The 21,951-nt window shown below is 39.0% G+C and overlaps 1 protein-coding gene across 1 annotated transcript in view; it reads left to right on the top strand.

Moving 5' to 3' along the window:
* ZC2HC1B (zinc finger, C2HC-type containing 1B) overlaps positions 1-21,951 on the top strand; it is a 74,520-nt gene that overhangs the window by 9,188 nt on the left and 43,381 nt on the right. Inside the window, exons 2-4 of the mRNA XM_011962030.1 lie at positions 10,325-10,386; positions 12,051-12,170; positions 12,986-13,124. Of these exons, the coding sequence (XP_011817420.1) occupies positions 10,325-10,386; positions 12,051-12,170; positions 12,986-13,124 (321 nt within the window). The remainder of the gene's footprint in view (positions 1-10,324; positions 10,387-12,050; positions 12,171-12,985; positions 13,125-21,951) is intronic.

Here is a 21,951-nt window from a genome sequence, read left to right as displayed (position 1 = left end):
TACTTCTTGCTCACTGGATCCAATCAGCATAATGTCATAAATGTAATGGACCAGCATGATATCTTGTGGAAGCAAAAAATGAACAAAGTCTCTCTGAATAAGATTATGACACAAAGCCAGAGAGTTAATATACCTCTGAGGTAGAACAGTAAAGGTATATTGCAAGGCAAATTGCTTCTGGTGGGCCTTATGGACAGGAATGGAGAAAAGGGCATTTGCCAAGCCAATGGCTGCATACCAGGTACCAAGAAATGTGTTAATTTGCTCAAGCAGTGAAACCACATCTGGTACAGCAGCTGCAGTTGGAGTCACCACTTGGTTAAGCTTATGATAATCCACTGTTATTCCTCCAGATCCATCTGTCTTCTGCACAGGCCAAATGGGAGAGTTGAATAGGGATGTGGTAGGAATCACCACCCCTGAGTCTTTCAAGTCCTTGATGGTGGCACTAATCACCACAGTCCCTCCAGGGATGTGATACTGTTTTTGATTTACTATTTTTCTAGGTAAAGACAGCACTAGTGGCTTCCATTTGGCCTTTCTCACCATAATAATCCTCACCCAACCAATCAGGGAGCCAGTGTGGGGCTTCTGCCAGCTACTAAGTATGTCTATGCCAATTTTGTATTCTGGGGCTGCGGAAATGAGCCGGATGGTCCGGGAACCCACTGGACCCACTGTAAGTCAGACCTGAGTTGAAACTCCATTATTACCTGACCTCCATAAGCCCATACTTTAACTGGAGGACCATAATGATGTTTTGGGTTCCCTGGAATTAAGATCAGCTCAGAGCCAGTATCCGGTGGTTCCCAAAATATCTGATCATTTCCCTTTCCCCAATGCATAGTTACCCTGCCGAGAAGGCCAGAGGTCTTCTTGGGGAAGGATGGGAGAAAGATTAATAGCATAAGTTGTCAGTAGTGTAATGGAGTCCTTTTTCAAGGGGACATGGCCTCCCCTTCATTCAAGCAGCTCTGGGTCTGTAAACTGGCTCAAGTCTGGAAATTAAGGGGCCATGATTCTCTGTTTTTATAATTCAGATTGGTCTTTTGTTTATTTGACCTAGAAGTTTTCTGCTTATATAAATTAAGTAAAAATGCAGTAGGCTTCATATCAGTTTCACTTCTAGAAACACTGTGATTAATTAGTCAGTGCCAGAGCACTAGATGAGTCAGACTATTCTGATTGTTGCCACTTAGCCTCTGTAGTCCATTACAGTAGCTAAGTGCACCTTGCCTTTGATGACTGAGTGCTGCCACTTGACCCCTGCCACCTTGGGATCCAAATATTCCCACTGTATTTATTTCTTACTTTTTAAATTTATGTATTAGTCTGTTTTCATGCTGCTGATAAAGACATACCTGAGACTGGGAAGAATAAGGGGTTTAATCAGACTTACAGTTCCACCTGGCTGGGGAGGCCTCAGAATCATGGCAGAAGCAAAACGCATTACTTACATGGTGGCAGCAAGAGAAAATGAGGAAGAAGTAAAAGTGGAATTCCTGATAAACCCATCAGATCTCATGAGACTCATTCACTATCACGAGAATAGCATGGGAAAGACCGGACCTCACTTAATTATCTTCCTCTGGGTCCCTCCCACAACACATAGGAATTCTGGGAGATAAAATTCAAGTGGAGATTTGGGTAGGGACACAACCAAACCATATCATTCTGCCCCTGGCTCCTCCAAATCTCATGTCCTCACATTTCAAAACCAATTATACCTTCTCAACCGTCTCCCAAAGTCTTAACTCATTTCAGCATTAACCCAAAAGTCCACAGTCCAAAGTCTCATCTGAAACAAGGTAAGTCCCTTCCACCTATGAGCTGTAAAAATCAAAAGCAAGCTAGATACTTCCTAGATAAAATGGGGGTACAGGTATTGGGTAAATACAGCCATTTCAGATGGGAGAAACTGGCCAAAAAAAAGGGGTTACAGGGCCCAAACAAATGTGAAATCCAGCAGAGCAGTCAGATTTTAACGTTCCAGAATGATCTCCTTTGACTCCATGTCTCACATCCAGGTCATGCTGATGCAAGAGGTGGGTTCCCATGGTCTTGGGCAGCTCTGCCTCTGTGGCTTTGCAGGGTACAGCCTCCTTCCTGCCTGCTTTCATGGGCTGGTGTTGAGTGTCGGTGGCTTTTTGAGCCACACAGTTCAAACTGTCAGTGGATCTACCATTCTGGGGTCTGGAGGACGGTGGCCCTCTTCTCACAGCTCCACTAGGCAGTGCCCCAGTAGGGACTCTGTGTGGGGATTCCAACCCCAGATTTCCCTTCCTCACTGCCCTAGCAGAGGTTCTCCATGAGTGCCCCGCCCCTGCAGCAAACTTTTGCCTGGGCATCCAGGTGTTTCCATACATCTTCTGAAATCTAGGGGGATGTTCCCAAACCTCAATTTTTGACTTCTGTGCACTCGTAGGCTCAACACTATGTGGAAGCTGCCAAGACTTGGGGCTTCCACCCTCTGAAGCCACAGCCTGAGCTGTACATTGGCACCAATCAGCCACAGCTGGAGTGGCTAGAACACAGGGCACCAAGTCCCTAGTCTGTACATGGGAACCCTGGGCCCTGCCCCACGAAACCACATTTTCCTCCTAGACTTCCGGGCCTGCGATGGATGGGAGGGGCTGCTGTGAAGGTCTCTGACATGGCCTGGAGACATTTTTTCCATGGTCTTGGGGATTAACATTAGACTCCTTGCTACTTATGCAAATTTCTGCAGCCAGCTTGAATTTCTCCTTAAAAAAAAATGGGTTTTTCTTTTCTACTGCATCATCAGTTTGCAGATTTTCTGAACTTTTACGTTGTTTCCCTTTTAAAATGGAATGCTTTTAACAGCACCCAAGTAACCTTTTGATGCTTTGCTACTTAGAAATTTCTTCTGCCAGATACCCTAAATCATCTCTCTCAAGTTCAAATTTCCACAAATCTCTAGGATGGGGCAAAATGCCACCAGTCTCTTTGATAAAACATAACAAGAGTCACCTTTTCTCCAGTTCCCAACAAGTTCCTCATCTCCATCTGAGACCACCTCAGCCTGGACCTTATTGTTCATATCACTATCAGCATTTTTGGTCAAAGCCATTCAACAAGTCTCTAGGAGGTTCCAAGCTTTCCCACATCTTCCCATCTTCTTCTGAGCCCTCCAGACTGTTCCAGCCTCTGCCTGTTATCCAGTTCCAAAGTCACTTTCACATTTTTGGGTATCTTTTCAGCAACACCCCACTCTACTGGTACCAATTCACTGTATTAGTCTGTTTTCACATTACTGATAAAGATATACCCGAAACTGGGAACAAAAAAGGGTTTAATTGGGCTTAAGTTCCACATGGGTAGGGAGGCCTCAGAATCATGGCAGGAGGTGAAAGGCTCTTCTTACATGTTGGCAGCAAGAGAAAATGAGGAAGAAGCAAAAGTGGGAATCCCTGAAAAATCCATCAGATCTCGTGAAACTCATTCACTATGAGGAGAATAGCATGGGAAAGACCAGCCCCCATGATTCGATTACCTTCCCCTGGGTCCCTCCCACAACATGTGGGAATGCTGAGAGAGAAAATTCACGTCGAGAGTTTGGTGGGGACACAGACAAATCATATCAATTTATTCTTTTATTTTGTTTTTGTTTGTTTTTGAGATGAAGTATCTTTCTGTTACCCAGACTACAGTGCAGTGATACAATCTTGGCTCACTGCAACTTCCACCTCCCAGGTTCAAAGGATTCCCTGCCTCAGCCTCTTGAGTATGTGGGACTGCAGGTGCCCAGCACCACACCCAGCTAAGTTTTGTATTTTTAGTAGAGATTGGATTTCATCATGTTGGCCAGGGTGGTCTTGAACTCCTGACCTCAAGTGATCTGCCCACCTCAGCTTTCCAGAGTGCTGGGATTACAGGCATGAGCCACCACTGCACCTGGCCTATTCCCATTGTATTTAAATTTTGTAGTTGGGTGACTATCCCACTGTTAGATCTGTCATACAGAGAAGGGCAATTACAAGACTCTTCAAAGATACAGGTGTATTTGCAAATTTACCTACTTACTAAAACTTACTTGTAACCCTAACATCAGTACTCATGGCACTTTTACGGTCATTTGCAGACATGCACATAGTGATAAAAAAGTTGAGTCATCCAGCACATTTTCCCAGCTGAGGCTGAACAAGGTAATACTCTACTTTCTAGTTTCAATGCTCATAATGTACTCAAGTTCCTTCCATGGGCTATTTAGTGCCACATTTTCCACATCTTTTTGCTTTTTCTTTGGTGATTTCACTGTTTAAAATGGCCGTGTTAGTGGCTCACACCTGTAATCCAAGCAGTTTGGGAGGCTGAGGCAGGAGGATCACTTGAGGCCAGGAGTTCGAGACCAGCCTGGCCAACATGGTGAAGCCCCATCTCTACCAAAAATACAAAAAATTAGCCAGGTGTGGTGATGTGGGCCTGTGCTCCCAGCTACTCGGGAGGCTGAGGTGGGAGGATTGCTTGAATCCAGGAGGCAGAGATTGCAGTGTGCCAAGATCGCACCACTGTACTCCAGCCTGGGTGACAAAGCAAGACCTTGTCTCAAAGGTGGAAGGGGATGGGGAAAGGCCACCTAGCACAGTGCTGAAGTTCTGTCTGGTGTTCCTAAGCTGAAGGCTGTGATTTGCCCTAAGGAGAAAATATGTGCGTTAGGTAAACATTCAGGCATGAATTACAGTGCTGTTGGCATGAGTTCAACATTACTGAATCAACACTATAAAGAAGGTGTCTTTAAACAGAAATACACATAAAACAAGGTTTTTGTATTGATCCGTTAACAAAAATGTTGTGACCAGAGACTCACAGAAACCTAACTCTGTATTTCCCCTAGGAGCCACAGTTCAGTATTTGCTAATTCAGTGCTCACAGTGACTTTATAGAACTTAACTACCAAAAATAATGAGAATTGACTGTATGTATGTCTGTATCTATACCTACCTGTCTGTTTTTGCTGTAGTAATGCCTTCAGATGTGCCTCATATTGACTAATGCACAGATTGCTTATTTTTACCTTTCCAGAAAGCAGAATCACCTAGAGATGGGGAAGGACATGTATCCAAGGAGCAGGAGAGTTGCGGTGTGGGGCAGGGGTTGGGGGCGGGACATAATCTAGGAATCTTAACTTCTTTCAGAGAGTTTCCCCTTGGTCCTCCATATTTTGACAGTCTCTTCCTCCTCATTCGCCTGCCCCAGTTGTAGAGAGAGGTACATGCTGTCCAGGAGTTCCTGTGACTTTTAAGAGTCTGTAGGGTGAATCTGGATCATTCTCAGTTCTCCCTTACTGTTAGTTTGGGAAGTAGAGTTTGGTGTTGCTTTAAGTCCTCCAAGTCAGTTACAATGTCTATTAGCTTTCCAAATTTTAGGTTTCTTGTTTTCTTTCCTCCCTGTCCTATATTTCTCTGTCCCTTTGCCCCTTTACTATGGCTTTGTTGGAGTTTAGGGGGAAAGCAAAATTAGATGGGAAGCTCTAAATTAGATAGGATCTGCTATCCTAACTGAGTCTTAATTCTTTTTCTTGTCTCATGACTCATGTTCCTGAGATAAATTTTATTGATAAGTTGAGGCCATTATTCCACCTCCTTGCCATAGGGCCTTGGAAGATGTTGATATTGCTAAATATTTGCACGTTCTGGACTGCAAAGAACTTAAGAGTTCTGTGATTTGCAGGCATCTGAATGAGAAAGTGTCTTCCTTTTTTCTTCTCTACCCTGTTCCTTTAAGAAAATGTGGATAGCTTAGTTCTCTACAAAGCATTCTTAACTTCCAGCTCAAGAAAGGGAATATCAGGTCAGAAGTAAAACTTTTTCAATTTTAATCTAACCCTAATTCTCTCCATGCTTCTTTGTGATGTTTGTTTGTTTTTGTTTTTATTTTTTTTTCCTGCTCATGTTGTCCCTGATTTTTGTTTGTTTGTTTTTTGGGATAGGGTCTAGCTCTGTTGCCCAGGCACAATCAATCATGGCTCACTGCAACCTCAGCCTCCTGGACTTAAGCAATTCTTCTTTGGCCTCAGCCTCCTGAGTAGCTGGGACCACAAGTGCATGCTACCATGCCTGGCTAATTTTTAAATTTTTTTGTAGAGATGAGGGTCTCACTGTGTTTCCCAGGCTGGTATTGAACTCCTGGGCTCAAGCAACCCTCTCGCCTCAGCCTCCCAAAATGCTGGGATTACAGGTGTGAGCCACCATTCCTGGCCTATGTTTTATTTTTGATGTGTTAAACAAAGCTTTATCACTCCCAGATTACTTTCTGTTACTCATTTTTAACATTTTCAAAGATTACAAACCAATGTTTAAAAATAATAGCCACTATGATAGTTTACCAAGTATGATTCCAGGTAGACAGGAAAAAGAAATTGCTGAGGTGATACTCATTGTTTTAGAACATTTTCTACCAAAGGGGTTCTTTTTTATTTTTTAAAAGGCACTGATTTGTTCTGATTTTTAAAACAGTAATGCATAATTCTCATTAAAAGTTTGGAAATACAGAAAACTAAAAGTAATATTCATCTTTATTCACACCCAAAGTAATTACTCTATGTGTGCCCTTCCAGTCTTTATTAGTAAATATATGAATAAAAATGTTTCATTAATATTTTTCCATGTTATTCTCCCACAAGTTCCTTTAAATTAATATAAAAATGGTTCAGCAATTTTTGGCAACCTATTTCTGTCAGAGGCCAAGTAGTATAATTTTTGGCTTTGCAGGTCATATGGCCTTCATTAACAGTATTAAAATCTGCTCTTGGAGCAGGAAAGCAGCAATAAATACTACGTATACAAATGAGCATGGCTGTGTTCCCATAAGACTTTATTTACAAAAAAAAAAAGGCTCAGATTTGGTCCACTGGCTACAGTTTGCTGACCCCTAGATATTATTTTTAAACTTTTAATTTTGACATAATTATAGTTTTACAAAATGTTACAAAACAGCACAGAGAGATGCTGGATGCCATTTACCCAGTTTTCCCCAAGTTATATCTTAAATAACTATAGTACAATATCAAAACCAGGAAACTGACATTAGTACAAGGTGTGTTCACAGTCTGCACAATTTGATAACATGCAAAACCACCTCAAAATGAAGATACAGAACTATTCCATTATACAGAGATCTCCCTCATTCTAACCTCATAGAGTCACAATCACCTTCCACCCCCCTCCCAATCATCTTTATCCTTTTACAGTCTCTAATCTGTGTCCTGTTTCTCTAATTTTGTCATTTTTTAATAAGTTGTGTAGGTGAAATCACAGCATGTGACCTTTTGAAGATAGGCTCGTTTCACCCAATATTGAAATCCATCCAGGTTGTTGCATGTATCATTGGTGTTCTTTTTCGGCAGGGCACGGTGGCTTACACCTGCAATCCCAATACTTTGGGAAGCCAAGGTGGGAGGACTGCTGGAACCCAAGAGTTCAAGACCAGTCTGAGCAATATAGTGAGACCCCATCTCTACAAAAAATAAAAAAAGCTAGCTGGATGTGGTGGCACGTGCCTGTTGTCCCAGCCACTCAAGAAGCTGAGGTGGGAGGATTGCTTGAGTCCAGAAGGTAGAGGCTGTAATGAGCCATGATTGTCCCACTGTACCCTAGCCTGGGCAAAAGACTGAGGCCCTGTCTCAAAAAAAAAAGGCATTTTTATTGCTGAGCAGTATTCCAGGCTCACCATTCACCTATTGAAAGGCATTTTGGGAGTTTCAAAAGGTTCTGTTAATGTTCTAGCAATCACCTATTCCCTGTGAATCAATATACAAAACAAACACTGCAGACCTCATTGATCTCCATGTTTGATTCAGCTGGCTAGCTAGGTGTTCCCTTCCTTCCTTATACTCAAGCTTCTGAGTTGAATGTGGTTCAGAATGTGGTGGTCCATCTGTATCCAAGTATTGAATTGAATCATATCATTTGTATCTGTCAGTATTTTAAACTCATTGAACTCACTGATTTCAACCAAAGGTCATTGATCCTCTAGGGACTTCTAGTTGCTTTGCAGGTGAGTACTAACATCTCTCTAGTTGTGGTAATGGTTGAATTGATAGTCTTAATACTTGGAAAGAGACTCAAATTCAAGTCCCAGTATTACCACTTACTACCTGCAGTCTTAGAGAAGTTACCTACTTGAGCCTCCGTTTGCTCATTTGTAAAATAAAAATAGTACTAACCCTGTCTCATAGGGTCACTGTGAGGATCACATGAGATAACATAGGAAAACACCACGCAAATGTTACTGTAATATTCATAAAAATAGATTATCCTTCCCTAGTGTTTTAGAAAGAAGAGTAGTAGTTTTATAATCCAGATGAGTAGTTTCAGGTTGTGGTATCCTTGCTTAAAAATATGTATACATATTTTATATACATTTATATATATTTAGATGAAGTTTTACAAACTGCACCAAAAGAACAGGGAGGGCAAGAGGTATTTCTGTGTGCTGTGATGGATGACCTGTGTTGAAAATACAATACCAATTAGCAGATGTGAGAAGAAATCATTTAAATCAACAATGTCTCTAGCAGGCTACCCATCTGCTTCCTGTTAACTAGGGCTTCCTTTTTCAAACTGTCTTCCTTGGTTTCCATGACCCTGTTCTCTCCTGTTTCTCCTCCTGGCTTATCATCATCATTTTCTTGGCCCTAACTATAAGTTTCCCTAAGGATCATCTCTGCACTTCTCTTTCCATGACTTCTTCCCTGGCAATATCATGCCTTTACTTCATTTCTCAAAGCCTACATCTGTGTCTCTAACCCTGACCTCCCTCATTTCCATCCTGCTGGCTGGACAACTCTATTTCAACTCAGTGTTTCCAAAGCTGAGGTCATTTTCCTTCCTAAGATGGCCCTTCTTTTTAAGTTTTCTGTTTCTATCCCACACCCCAGCATCTTCTCAGTCCTTCTGCCTCTAAACGTAGAACGATCCTCAAGCATTCTTCTCTCTTTGCCACCTCCTACCCGCCACAAATCTAGTCATGCTGTTGACTCTGATACAGAATCATTCATCTCCTGTTTCTTTTCCATTTCAGGCCTCCACCTTCAGCTTTTTTGTGTGTATGGGGGGGAGACAGGGTCTTGCTCTGTCTCCTAGGCTGGAGTGCAGTGTTATGATCATGGCTGACTGCAACCTCTGCCTCCTGGGCTCAAGTGATCCTCACCTCAGCCTCCTGAGTAGCTGGGACCACAGGTGTGAGCCACCAAGCCCCACTAATTTTTTATTTTGTGTGGAGACACAATCTCCCTATGTTGCCCAAGCTGGTCTCAAATCCCTAGGCTCAAGCAATCCTCCTGCTTCAGCCTCCCATAGTGTTGGGATTACAGGCGTGAGCCACCACACCTGACCCACCTGCAGCTTTTTCGCTAAACTCTGCTTTTCTCCCACTGTACTCGCAATCCATTTGCCCTTCCTTGCCTTTCTCACATCAGTCTTCCACAGTTCTGTTTAGGTTCTTCCAACTTAATGTCCCTTGTTGCTTTCCTTGCATGTAGAGTAAAGCCCAGATGATTGGTCTAATATAAAGTCTCTATGCTCAGACCTCAAACTGCTGTTTTTATTAACCTAAGATATCATAGCTTTGATCAAAGTGCTTTTGAAATCTTGACACATTCGACTCCTGATGAACCAAAAGGAAGTAATACAAAAAACCCTTTTTCAGAATTTCATAGTATTTTGTTTTTCTCATGATACTTTTCTAATGTCATTCATTTATCTGCACACTTTTTTCTACACTGGTCCCATATATGATTTCTCCCAATATTTCCACAGAATTGCATATAGCCAATATCTATTTATCGAATGAATGACTGTTTCTATGTTACATATTCAATTCTTGCTTGGCCCATGCATTCAATCAATAATTATTGAGTACCTTACTATGGGTCAAGTACTTGGAGGCACTGGGCATAAAATAGGCACATTTTCAGCCTTCATAGAACTTACCTTCTAGTAGGAATCCCAAAGATGTTACCACTGGATTATTTATGACTGACCTTATACTAAGGTATTTTTTGCTTATGTCTCAAGCAAAGTTATCAGGCACTGCATTTAAGAATATATTAAATATTAAATCAAATAATTATACTCTGGTTGCCTGAAGATATGGAATTTACTTGCTTAGTGACACGAGTTTATATCAGGAAAGGAAAACACAGGTGAGTTTACACAGGGTCTTCCCAAGGGGAAGAAGCAGTTGGTGGGGAGGGAAAAGAGAGTGAGGATATCAAGCTATTGAGGTCACCTCCAGTCAGTCATTTCTTCTTGGCCAGGCAATTCCATGAAACTAACATAATGTGCTCTTGAATTTTACACAGATGGCAATCAGGAGTTATTTCCCTGTGAAGTCTGTGGAAGACGCTTTGCAGCAGATGTTCTGGTAAACATAAAGACGTTTTGTAGATGTGTTTCATTGGACTTAAATGAACTGTCAAGTCAACGAGGAGGCGGCAGTGCAAAGATTAAAGACAGATGTGGAGGGGAAGCAAGGGAAGAGAAGTACATAACCTATGGCTGGTGGGCCCAGAGAACACTGAGGCAGACTGATGCTGCCTCACTCAAAAGCGACCCTGTTGAACATGGTCCTCCTGAAATGATGCCAGATGGAAGTCTCTTGGCATCGTCAATGATCCCTCAAGAGGTTTTGGCTCTTCCGCCTTTTCTTTAAGCATCAAAAATTCAAATTTCAAGGCCAAAGCACCAGGGAAATTAGCTAGTCAAGAGGAATGAGCATTGAATTTTAGACATCTGGAAACTTGGCTTTTAGCCGCAAATTTGTCACTAATCCTGACAAGTCCTTTAACCTTCCTGTTTTCTGCTTTGCCACGTATACAGAACCTCCCAATTTCAGGGTTTTTATACCATTTGAACAAAATGATACGTGGATGTAAGGCCTGTTCCCAGATCTAATTGTTGTCCAGATTCAAGCTAATGACATGTCAAGTCCCCTGATTGATGACTTCAAAGTTGAATAAAAGCTTGATTTATTTCAAAATTAGGGAATCAAATAGATGACATGCCCCAATATTATAAAGGGGTTCCCAAGAAAGATGATTTTTTTCAAAAGGAAAATCTAAGATGATAATACAGCTGTAAGTTGGGACATTTTAGATAAAGGAGACTTATCTGGAACTTAAAGGATGTGAACTGTAAGCCTGACTATGTTTGGGACAAAAGACTATAAAATTAGGTTGTAGGTTTTATTTTTCTGGGGAATTTAAAAAACGAAACAGCTGTCTTTTAGTTAACTGTGGGTAGAGCTTCCTGAAACTAGAGGGAGAGCTTGTGGAGCTGGTTGTGGCCCTGTAGCCCACCAATGTGTGTCACTGCCTTTGCCAGCCTGGAGCCGCACCCCCCCAAGAATCAGTTTGAGACCTGGGAGGTTCCATTTGCAGAGGAAACTCTAAATATCAAGTACATCTTGGATACTTTTGAGTTTCATTTCCTAAGCCTATTTCTAAGCTATGGAGGGCATTGATCAAATGATTTGATCTTTCTCTCTCCTTTAGCTTAAAATGCATGGCTTGTTCTTAGGCAGTGCAGTGATTTTTATAGAGCTTGTATTTTGTGGGGTCTTACAAAGCTACTGTATCAATGACAACTATTACGTGTCACACATCCACCAAGGGAGAGGGCAAAGGTCCCATAGTGGTACAGTAGTGTACTTTATACAGGTGGTACACAGGCAAAGCTCTGCGTGTTAGCTCCCCAGTTTTTGTATCAGAAATGTTGAATACTTGAAGGATTACTGGTTGGAGTAAAATGTATACTGCCCACATTTGAGTTAAACATATAAACCCAAATTTGAAGTAAGTCTTTGAGCTCTAAAGGCATTTTATTGTCTTTGCTCAAACACAATATCCAGTTATATGTAACATGGATGAGAAGAGCCAGATGGATTTGCTGTGCTGTGACCTGTTAGCGAATGAACTAGGCTCTGAGGAGCAAACATCGTCCCTGGAGTAGGGGCTGTCTAGGAATGCCTAGGCATTAAAAACTGATTGTGCACTTTAGAAATTCCAATCCCTACCCTTCATTTTCTAGGAAAGGCATGGACCAATATGTAAAAAACTCTTCAACAGAAAGCGTAAACCTTTCAATTCTTTGAAGCAAAGATTACAGGGCACCGACATTCCTGCTGTGAAGAAGACTCCGCAATCCAAGGTACTCCTGATATCTTCTTTATTGTTTGTTATTACATTCTGTGGGACTGTAAGGCCTATTTCTGGGATGCAGTAATGTAACTGTAATCCACCTTTATTGTTTTCTTTATAATCTTGCTCACTTAGATTTCCAAATATACTTCAGATATTTTCCAGATGTAGCAAAAAATAATCTTGTTTATGTTTTCGTTAGAGTGGCTTTAAATCTAGCAATTAACTTGAGAAGAAAGTAACTTTTAATCTTATATTTGTCTTTCTTTAAAGTTTTATAGTTTCTTTATTTTTCTGAGTTTTCTTTTGTGTTTTCCCTCACTATTGTGGCCTGCAAATTATATTACTGTATTTTCCAAACTTCTTTAAGGAGTACTTTTGGGCCGGGCGCGGTGGCTCAAGCCTGTAATCCCAGCACTTTGGGAGGCCGAGACAGGCGGATCATGAGGTCAGGAGATCGAGACCATCCTGGCTAACACGGCGAAACCCCGTCTCTACTAAAAAATACAAAAAGCTAGCCGGGCGATTTGGCGGGCGCCTGTAGTCCCAGCTACTCGGGAGGCTGAGGCAGGAGAATGGCGTAAACCCAGGAGGCGGAGCTTGCAGTGAGCTGAGATCCGGCCACTGCACTCCAGCCTGGGCGCGAAACTCAGTCTCAAAAAAAAAAAAAAAAAAAAGAGTACTTTTGAAAAAGAAACTCTCCTTTTCTCCAATTTTCACAGTTCTGTTTCCTGTTTCCTGTGAATTCAAATTCCAGCTTTAAACAAAATTGTAATGGAGAGGTATATAGTCTAGGGTAATGTTTGTTGGTTTTATTTTTTACAGTCTCCACCTGTGAGGAAGTCTAACTGGAGACAACAACATGAAGACTTTATTAACACAATCCGATCAGCAAAGCAGTGTACGCTAGCCATTAAAGAAGGCCGACCCCTCCCACCTCCACCCCCTCCATCCTTGAACCCAGGTGTGTGGACATTTTGGGTTGCTTTTGAGGCTATGCTTGACTTTTGACCAAATCATCATGCCCTCTATGCACTCTGAAATTGACAACAACAACGACATAGAAGTAATTTTATTAATTATATAAAAGTAAACTTATCCTATTTTTTTCAGTTCTGCATAAAGATTCTGTCTCAACACAGGAACACCAGTGTGGCTATGCTGTAGTATTACATAACTCCAAGGGACACCAGACCCCTCTTAGCTGATAGGCATGGAGCTACGCAGAGCAAACTAACCAACTCTGCAACAGCTCCGTCGTGTCAGATACCCACAGCTCTTTTTCTTTTCCCAGGTAAAATTCCCAAAACATGAAATTTAGCATTTTAACCATTTGAAGCTGTACAATTTAGTGGTCCACAGCTTTTTTTTTTTACTGGAAACATTTTATTTGAAAATTTAAAAATCTGTAGAAAAGAGGAAGGAATAGTACACATGCCCTCCACTGAAATTTGGCAATTGTTGATGTTGTTGTCATATTTTCTCCCTTTCTCTTTTTTATCTTTGGCAGAACCATTAAAAAGTAAGTTCCAAGCATCATCAATACTTTATCTTTAGCTATTTTAGTGTGTATCTCTTAAGTTCATTTTCCTGCATAATCTCAATACTATTATCACACTTGATATATATTAATATGTTTTCCCAATTACTTTAAGAATGTTTTTTAAAGCTTTCTTCTCACCCATATTCAGCCACAATCCAGGATCCAATCACAGTTTACATATTACCTTTTGTTATCTCTTCAGTCTTTATTAAATCTTGAACAACATCCCTACCAGGCTATTTATCCTTTACAATGTCTCATGTTCTGTATTTCTCCACTTATTTAGTCATGTTGGTAAACTTTTTCCTCTATCTCATCTTTCTGTAAACTGGAAGTTAGGGCTAGAATCTCAATAAGATTAACATAAATATTAATATAAGATTATTAATATATCAATATTAATGTTATCAGATACAATATATGATTTGCAAATATTGTCTCCAATTCTGTGGACTGTTTTTTCTCTCTCTCTTGATAATGGCCTTTAATACACAAAAGTTTTTTGTTTTGATGATGTCCAATGTATCTGTTTTTTCTTTTGTTGCCTGTGATTTTGATGTCATATCCAGAAATTAATCACCAAATCTACATCATGAAGCTTGCCCATGCTTTCTTCTTTTAGTTTTAGCTCTTATGTTTAGATTTTTAAAAATTTATTTTAAGTCTATTTTTGTGTGTAATACAAGTTTCCAACATCATTTTTTGCATGTGGATATCCAGTTATCTCAGCACCATTTGTTGAAAAGACTTTTCTTCTCCATTGAATAATCTTGGCACCATTATCAAAAGTCACTCGATCATATGTTTGAGGATTTATTTCTGGACTCTCTGTTCTATTCCATTGGTCTATATGTCTGTCTTTATGCCAGTACCAAAATGTTTTGATTACTGTAGCATTGTAGTAATTTTGACATCAGGAAGTTTGAGTTCTACAAAATACACTCAAGACTGTTTTTGCTATTTAAGGTCCTTTGAGATTCCATATGAATTTTAGGATTTTTGTTCTGTTTCTGTAAAAATATTATAATGAAATTTTGTTAGGGATTGAATTGAATATATAGAGTTTTGGGTAGTATTGTCATCTTAATAATATTAAGTTTTCCAATCCATGAACATAGGATGTCTTTCTATTATTTACATCTTCTTTAATTTCTTTTAGCAAAATATTGTAGTTTTCAATGGACAAGTCTTTCACCTCATTGGTTAAATTTATTTCTAAGTATTTTATTCATTTTGACATTATTATAAATGGAATTTTTAACTTTCTTTTCAGATTGTTCATTTTTAGTGTATGATAATGTAATGGATCATTGTATGTTGACTTTGTATCCTGTAACTTGTGGTGAATTCATTTATAATATTATTTATGATAGTGTTTTTGTGGGATCTATAGGATTTTCTACAATAAGATTATGTCACCTGAAACAGGGATAATTTTACTTCTCCCTTCCCAATTGATACGTCTTTTATTTCTTTTTTGAACCTAAATCCTCTGGCTAGAACTTTTAGTACTATATTGAATAGGAGTTGCAAAAGTAGATATCCTTGTCTTGTGTTTTCCATTGAGGATAATATCAGTTATGGGTTATAGCTTACTTTTTAAAGCATAAATAATAGCATATAATGGGTATTATAATATGGAAGTGAAATGTATGAAAACAATAGCACAAGGTTGAGTGAGGAAAATGGACATACGTTGTAAGGTTCTTACATTATACATGAATAGGTATAGTGTCATTTAAAGGTAGACTATCGTATGGTAAGGATACCTACTGTAAGCTCTAGAGTAACCACTAAAAAATACTGCAATTTAGCTAATAAGACAATTCATGGAGTAGAGATAAAATTGTAAAAAATTCAATCAAAGGGGGAAAAAGGCACAAAGAGCAGGTGGGATAAAGACAAATAACAAGATGATAGACTTAAACGTAACCATATGCATAATTGCATATTAATGGCCTACACACTCCAGATAAAAGACAGAAATTGTCAAACGGAATAGTAAAGCAAGACCCAACTATAAGTTTTCCATAAGAAAAACACATTGATATAAAGATACAAGTAAGTTAAGAGCATGGGAAAAGATATACATGCAGACAATAATCATAAAGCTGGAATGACTGTATTAATATAGCACAAAGTTAACTGCAGGGCAAGTATTAACAGATGATGATTCAAAAGATAAATACATCAAGAAGACCTTTCAGTTTTAAATATTTATATGCCTAGTAACAGCTTCTAAGAATGTGAAACAAAAACTGACAAAACTGGAAGGAGAAGTAGACAGATTCACAATTATATTTGGAGATTTTATCACTCCTCTCTTAGTAACCGATAGAATACACAGCAGGAAAATCAGTAAAGATATAGAAGAGTTGAGCAACAGTAACCAATTTGACCTAATTGACATTTATACTTATCCACATAGCCACAGCAGAAGACACAGTGTTTTCAAGTATACATAGAACAGTCACCCAAGAGAGACCATATACAGGACCACAAAATAGCTCTCAAATTTAGAATTGACATCATACATAATATATTCTTGGATCAGCATGGAATTAAATTAGAAATGTATGACAAAATATATCTTGACTATTTGGAAATCAACAAGTCATTCCTAAACCTATGGATCTAAGAAGAAATCACAAGATAAATTAGAAAATATTTTTAACTGAATGATAATGAAAACATCTAACTTTGTGGGATGCAGCTTAATTAATTCTTAGAAGGAATTTTATAGCTTTAAATATTTGTAATAGAAAAGAGAAAAGGTTTACTTCAATTATCTTAAACTTTCTCTTTAAAAGATTAGGAAAAGAACAAATGAGACCTAAATTAAGTCAAAAGAAGAAAATGACATAATTCATTAAATTAACAAAATATTTTTAAAAGCATATGATCATCTCAATAGAGAAAAAGCCTTCCACAAAGTGTAACTCCTTACACATTAAAAGCAATACAAAAAAAAAAACTTCTCAGCAAGATAGAATTATAAAGGAACTTCCTTCATGAAGGTCATCCTTGAGAAATCTACAGCTAACATCACACTTAATAGTGAAAAACTGAACACTTTCTCACTGAGATCAGGAAAAAAACAAGGATGTTCATTCTGACCACTTCTATTCAACACTGTACTATTGATAATGCTCAGTGTAATAAGGCAAAAAAAATCAATTAAAATATTATATTTATATGTAAAAAGCATGTAAATTGGGGAAGAAGATGTAAAACTATCTTTAGTCACAGACAACATAATCATGAATGAGTATATATAGAAAAGTCTAGGGAACTACAAAAAAGCTACTGGAATTAAAGTGAATTCAACAATGTTTCAGGATATAAGGTATACACAGGTGAGTTGTAGTTCTATATACTAGGCATAAACAATTAAACAGTGAAATTTAAGGCTAGGCGTGGCAGCTCATACCTGTAATTCCAGCACTTTGGGAGGCTGAGGCAGGTGGATCACAAGGTCAGGAGTTTGAGACCAGCCTGGCCAAGATGGCGAAACTCCATCTCTATTAAAAAAAATACAAAAATTAGCCAGGTGCAGTGGCGGGTGCCTGTAATCCCAGCTACTCCGGAGGCTGAGGCGGGAGAATCACTTGAACTGGGAGGCAGAGGTTGCAGTGAGCTGAGATCGTACCACTGCACTCTAGCCTGGGCAACAGAGCAAGACTCCATCTCAAAAAAAAAAAAAAAGAAAGAAAAGAAAGAAATGTAATAAATGTATAATAACATAAAAAATAGTAAATATTTAGGGGTATATTTAATGAAATATATGAAGAATCTATAAAATGAAAATCTCATAGCATTCCTTCAAGAAATTAAAGAGGACCAGACTAAATGGTGAGATTTAACATTTTTCTGGTTTGGAAGACTCAAGATTGTGTTATGATGTCGGTTCTACCCAAATTAACCTATGGATTGAATGCAATTCTAATAGAAATACCTAGAAGTTATATTTGCTGAGTAGAACTAGCTGGCCGGGTGTGGTGGCTCATGCCTGTAATCCTAACACTTTGGGAGGCCGAGGCGGGTGGATCACTTGAGGTCAAGAGTTCGAGACCAGCTTGTTCAACACAGGGAAACCCCGCCTCTACTAAAAATACAGAAAATTAGCTGGATGTGGTGGCAGGCATCTGTAATCCCTGCTACTCGGGAGGCTGAAGCAGGAGAATCCAGGAGGCAGAGGTTGCAGTGAGCAGAGATGGTGCTACTGCACTCCAGTCTGGGTGACAAGAGCGAAACTCAGTCTCAAAAAAAAAAAAAAGAAAGAAAAGAAAAGAAAGCAATTGACTAGCTGATTCAAAAATCTTATGGAAATGGAAGGATCTGGAATACGCAAGATAGTTTTTTAAAAAGCATAAAATTAGAGTATTTACATTACCTGATGTCAAGACTTATTGTAACATTACAGTGATCATGACAACTTGGTGTTGGTGTATCAATTTAACAGAAAATAGAATCTAGATACAGATACCCCCTTATCTGTAGGTAATCGATTTTCTTAAAAGATGCCAAGGTAATTCACTGGGGGAAAGGCTAGTCTTATCAACAGATGATGGTGGAAAAACGGATATCCATATGGAAAAATGAACCTTGATTCTTATACCATTGTCTTAATCTGTTTGTGTTGCTGTAAAGAAATACCCGAGGCTGGGTAATTTATAAAGAAAGGGGGTTTATTTGACTTACAGTTCTGCGGGTTGTACAAGAAGCATGGCACTGGCATCTGCTTCTCTTGAGGATCTCAGGAAGTCTCCAATCATGATGGAAGGTGAAGGGGAGCAGGCATCACATGTCAAGAGAGAATGCAAGAAGGAGGGGAAGGAGGTGGGAAGGAGGAGTTACAGGCTCTTCTTCTTTTTTTTTTTTTTTTTGAGAGGGAGTCTCACTCTGTCACCCAGGCTGGAGTGCAGTGGCATGATCTCAGCTCACTGCAACCTCCACCTCTCAGGCTCAAGCCATCCTCCCACCTCAGCCTCCCTAGTAGCTGGGACCACAGAGGCATGCCACCGCGCCTGGCAATTTTTTTTGTATTCTTGGTAGATGTGGGGTTTCTCCATGTTGCCCAGGCTGGTCTTGAATTCCTGGGCTCAAGCAATCCGCCTGCCTCGGGCTCGCAAAGTGTTGGGAGGTTTGAGCCACTGCACCCAGCCCAGGCTCTTCTTAACAATAAGTTGTGATGGGAGGTAATAGAGCAAGAACTCACTCCATACCAAAAGGACAGCGCCAAGCTTGTTCATAAGAGATCCACCCCCATGATCCAAACAGCTCCCACTAGGCCTGCCTCCAACATTAAAGATCAAATTTCAACATGAGATTTGAAGGGGACACATATCTAAACTGTATCAACCATATATAAAAAGTCATTCAAAAAGGATCATTGACCCAATATAATTGTTACAACTAATGGCCAACAAAGATTTCCCAGGCAGAACACAAAATCCACTAATAATTTTTTTTAAAAAAAGGAAATTAGCAAATTAGGCCTTACCAAAATTAAAAATTTCAGTTTGAGACTTAAGAAAATGAATCTGGTCTGAAGAAATGATCAATAAAGAAAACAACAACAAAAAAATGGAAAGGCAAGTTACAGACAGGGAGACAAATATTCATAATATGCATATCTGACATAACAGGAACATATAAAGAACTCTTAAAACTCAATAATGAGACAACCCAATCAGAAAAGGTCAAGAGATGTATTTGAACAGACACATCACAAAATAATAGCCAATAAGCACATGAAAAGATACTCAACATCATTTTCGTTAGGAAAATGCAAATTAAAAACCATAAGATACCACTACACATCCACTTCAATGGCTAAAATTAAAGACTGACAATACAATGCCTGTAATCCCAGCACTTTGGGAGGACGAGGTGGGTGGATCTCTTGAGGCCGGGAGTTCGAGACCAGCCCAGCCAACATGGCAAAATCCTGTCTCTACTAAAAATACAAAAAATTTAGCCGAGCATGGTGGCTCACTCCTGTAATCCCAGCTACTTGGGAGCTAAGGCATGATAATCATTTGAACCTGGAGGCAGAGGTTGCAGTAAGCAGAGATTGTGCTAATGCACTCCAGCCTGGGTGACAGAGCAAGACTCTGTCTCAAAAAAGAAAGAAGAAAAAGACTGACGCTGTAAGTGTTTGGTATGATGTGGAACAACTGGAAGTCTCATATGCTGCTGATATAAGTATAAAATAGTACAACCACTTTGCACTGGTATTTTCTTAATAAGTTAAACATACACTTAGCCTATACAGCAATTCCATTTCTTGATATTTATACAAAAAACGAAACGTGTCCATAAAAAATATTTACATGAATGTTTATTCATTTAGCATAAGCAAGCTTTATTCATATAGCGTAAACTGGAAACAACTAAAAATATCTGTCAACAATTGAATAGGTAAACAGATTGTGGAATATTTACAAAATGGACTAGTATTCAACAATAAGAAGGAAATACATGCAGTAACATAGATGTTCTATTATATGAAGTTATAGGTCAAGGAAATCTTATGAATAGTAACAGGAAATGGGTAATTGGTTGCCTGAGACTGGGTTTTGCAAAATATTGACTGAAAGGGGGCATGAGGGAACTTTCTGGGGTGATGAAAATGTTCTATATTTTAATTAGGGTGGTTAAAATGGATACATTTGTCAAAACTCATTGAACTGTACATGTAAAACAGGTGCATTTACTTGTGTGTAAATTATTCCTCAAAAAGACTATTTCCTTAAGAAAGTGCAAAAACAAAAAGCCACAGTGTAGTCATACTATAAAATCGTCTGAAAAATAAGTCATCTGAACTTCTATACCAGAAAATAATCCTCATATTTGCTTCCCTTTTATTGAGTGCTAATGAAAATATATCTTGAAATAATGTGTTGTCTTAAGATATTCAGTAGAAAGATCTGTGCTGTGATTTTAGTAATAATATAAGTACTTTGGTAACAAGTTTCATATAACAAAAAACATCTTTTATGAGAAATATTGATGGCTACCTTATGGTTCTTTAATTGAATAAGTGAAACCATGTCAGATGTCCTGCTGTGTGAATTTCTCTCATATTTTAGATCCAACTTGGATCTAACTTGGATCTAAAATGTAGGGGTTATTGTTTCTCCAAAAAAAATTCCTTTTGTAAGGCCTCATCAAATGTTCAATTTATTTTTCTTTTCTTTATATTTCTATGCTAACATATCATTTTACAATGAACTTCTTTCTTGTGCCCTTAACATAATTTTATGCAACAAACCAAATGATTATATACACTCCCAACATTTTCACCACAATTGGATGATTTTGTTTGTGCAGGGATTTTATATTAGCCCAGAATTCTCAGGCTTAAGTACTAGAGAATTTATTTGCTGTTGTTGTTGTTGTTGTTGTTTTTCTTTCTTTTTTTTTTGAGACAGAGTTTCACTCTTGTTGCCCAGGCTGGAGTGTAATGGTAGGATCTCAGCTCACTGCAAACTCCACCTCCCAGGTTCAAGCAGTTCTCCTGTCTCAGCCTCCTGAGTAGCTGGGATTACAGGCACCCATCACCACGCCCAACTAATTTCTGTATTTTTAGTAGAGACAAGGTTTCATCATATTGGTCAGGCTGATCTTGAACACCTGACCTCAGGTGATCCACCCGTCTCGGCCCTCCGAAGTGCTGGGATTACAGGCATGAGCCACTGTGCCCAGCCAGTATGAGAGAATTTATATACATATAACTAGAATTATATATAACATGCCCTAATATGTATGAATGTGCCAGTAATTTCCCTTTTTTTCTCAGCATGATTCCCTATTTTCATGATTCAGTTTTTGAGACATGCCTATATTCTGCTTTTTAGTGACTTAGCTAAGCTTGTCCATGATTTAAATTTCTCGGATACTGTGACAGTTTATGGGGACAGTGATATAGAATATTTATAATTGTTATTTTTCTTTTCTGTGAGACCTGGGACATTCAGTTACCATTTTATATAGCTACATAGACATGGATATACAGCACAATGTTGGCATTTTAAAATAATGCTTGGTTTTCCACTTTTCTGTGAGATCTGGCCACCATATTCCTCAGAAGAATTCATTTGTACTCTGACTTTTAAAATCATTACCTATTGAAATAAACAGGATGTGGTGATTTTCTGAAAACATTATTGATAAGAGGAAGAGAGGTGACTCCGATTGAACTGAGAGTAGAACAAGTAACTCGGTCATGCTGGGTTCAGATCAT

The sequence above is a fragment of the Colobus angolensis genome, unplaced genomic scaffold (assembly GCF_000951035.1).
Source record: "Colobus angolensis palliatus isolate OR3802 unplaced genomic scaffold, Cang.pa_1.0 Scaffold58, whole genome shotgun sequence".
NCBI classification, from domain to species: domain Eukaryota; kingdom Metazoa; phylum Chordata; class Mammalia; order Primates; family Cercopithecidae; genus Colobus; species Colobus angolensis.
This window is presented reverse-complemented; position numbering and strand designations above follow the sequence as displayed.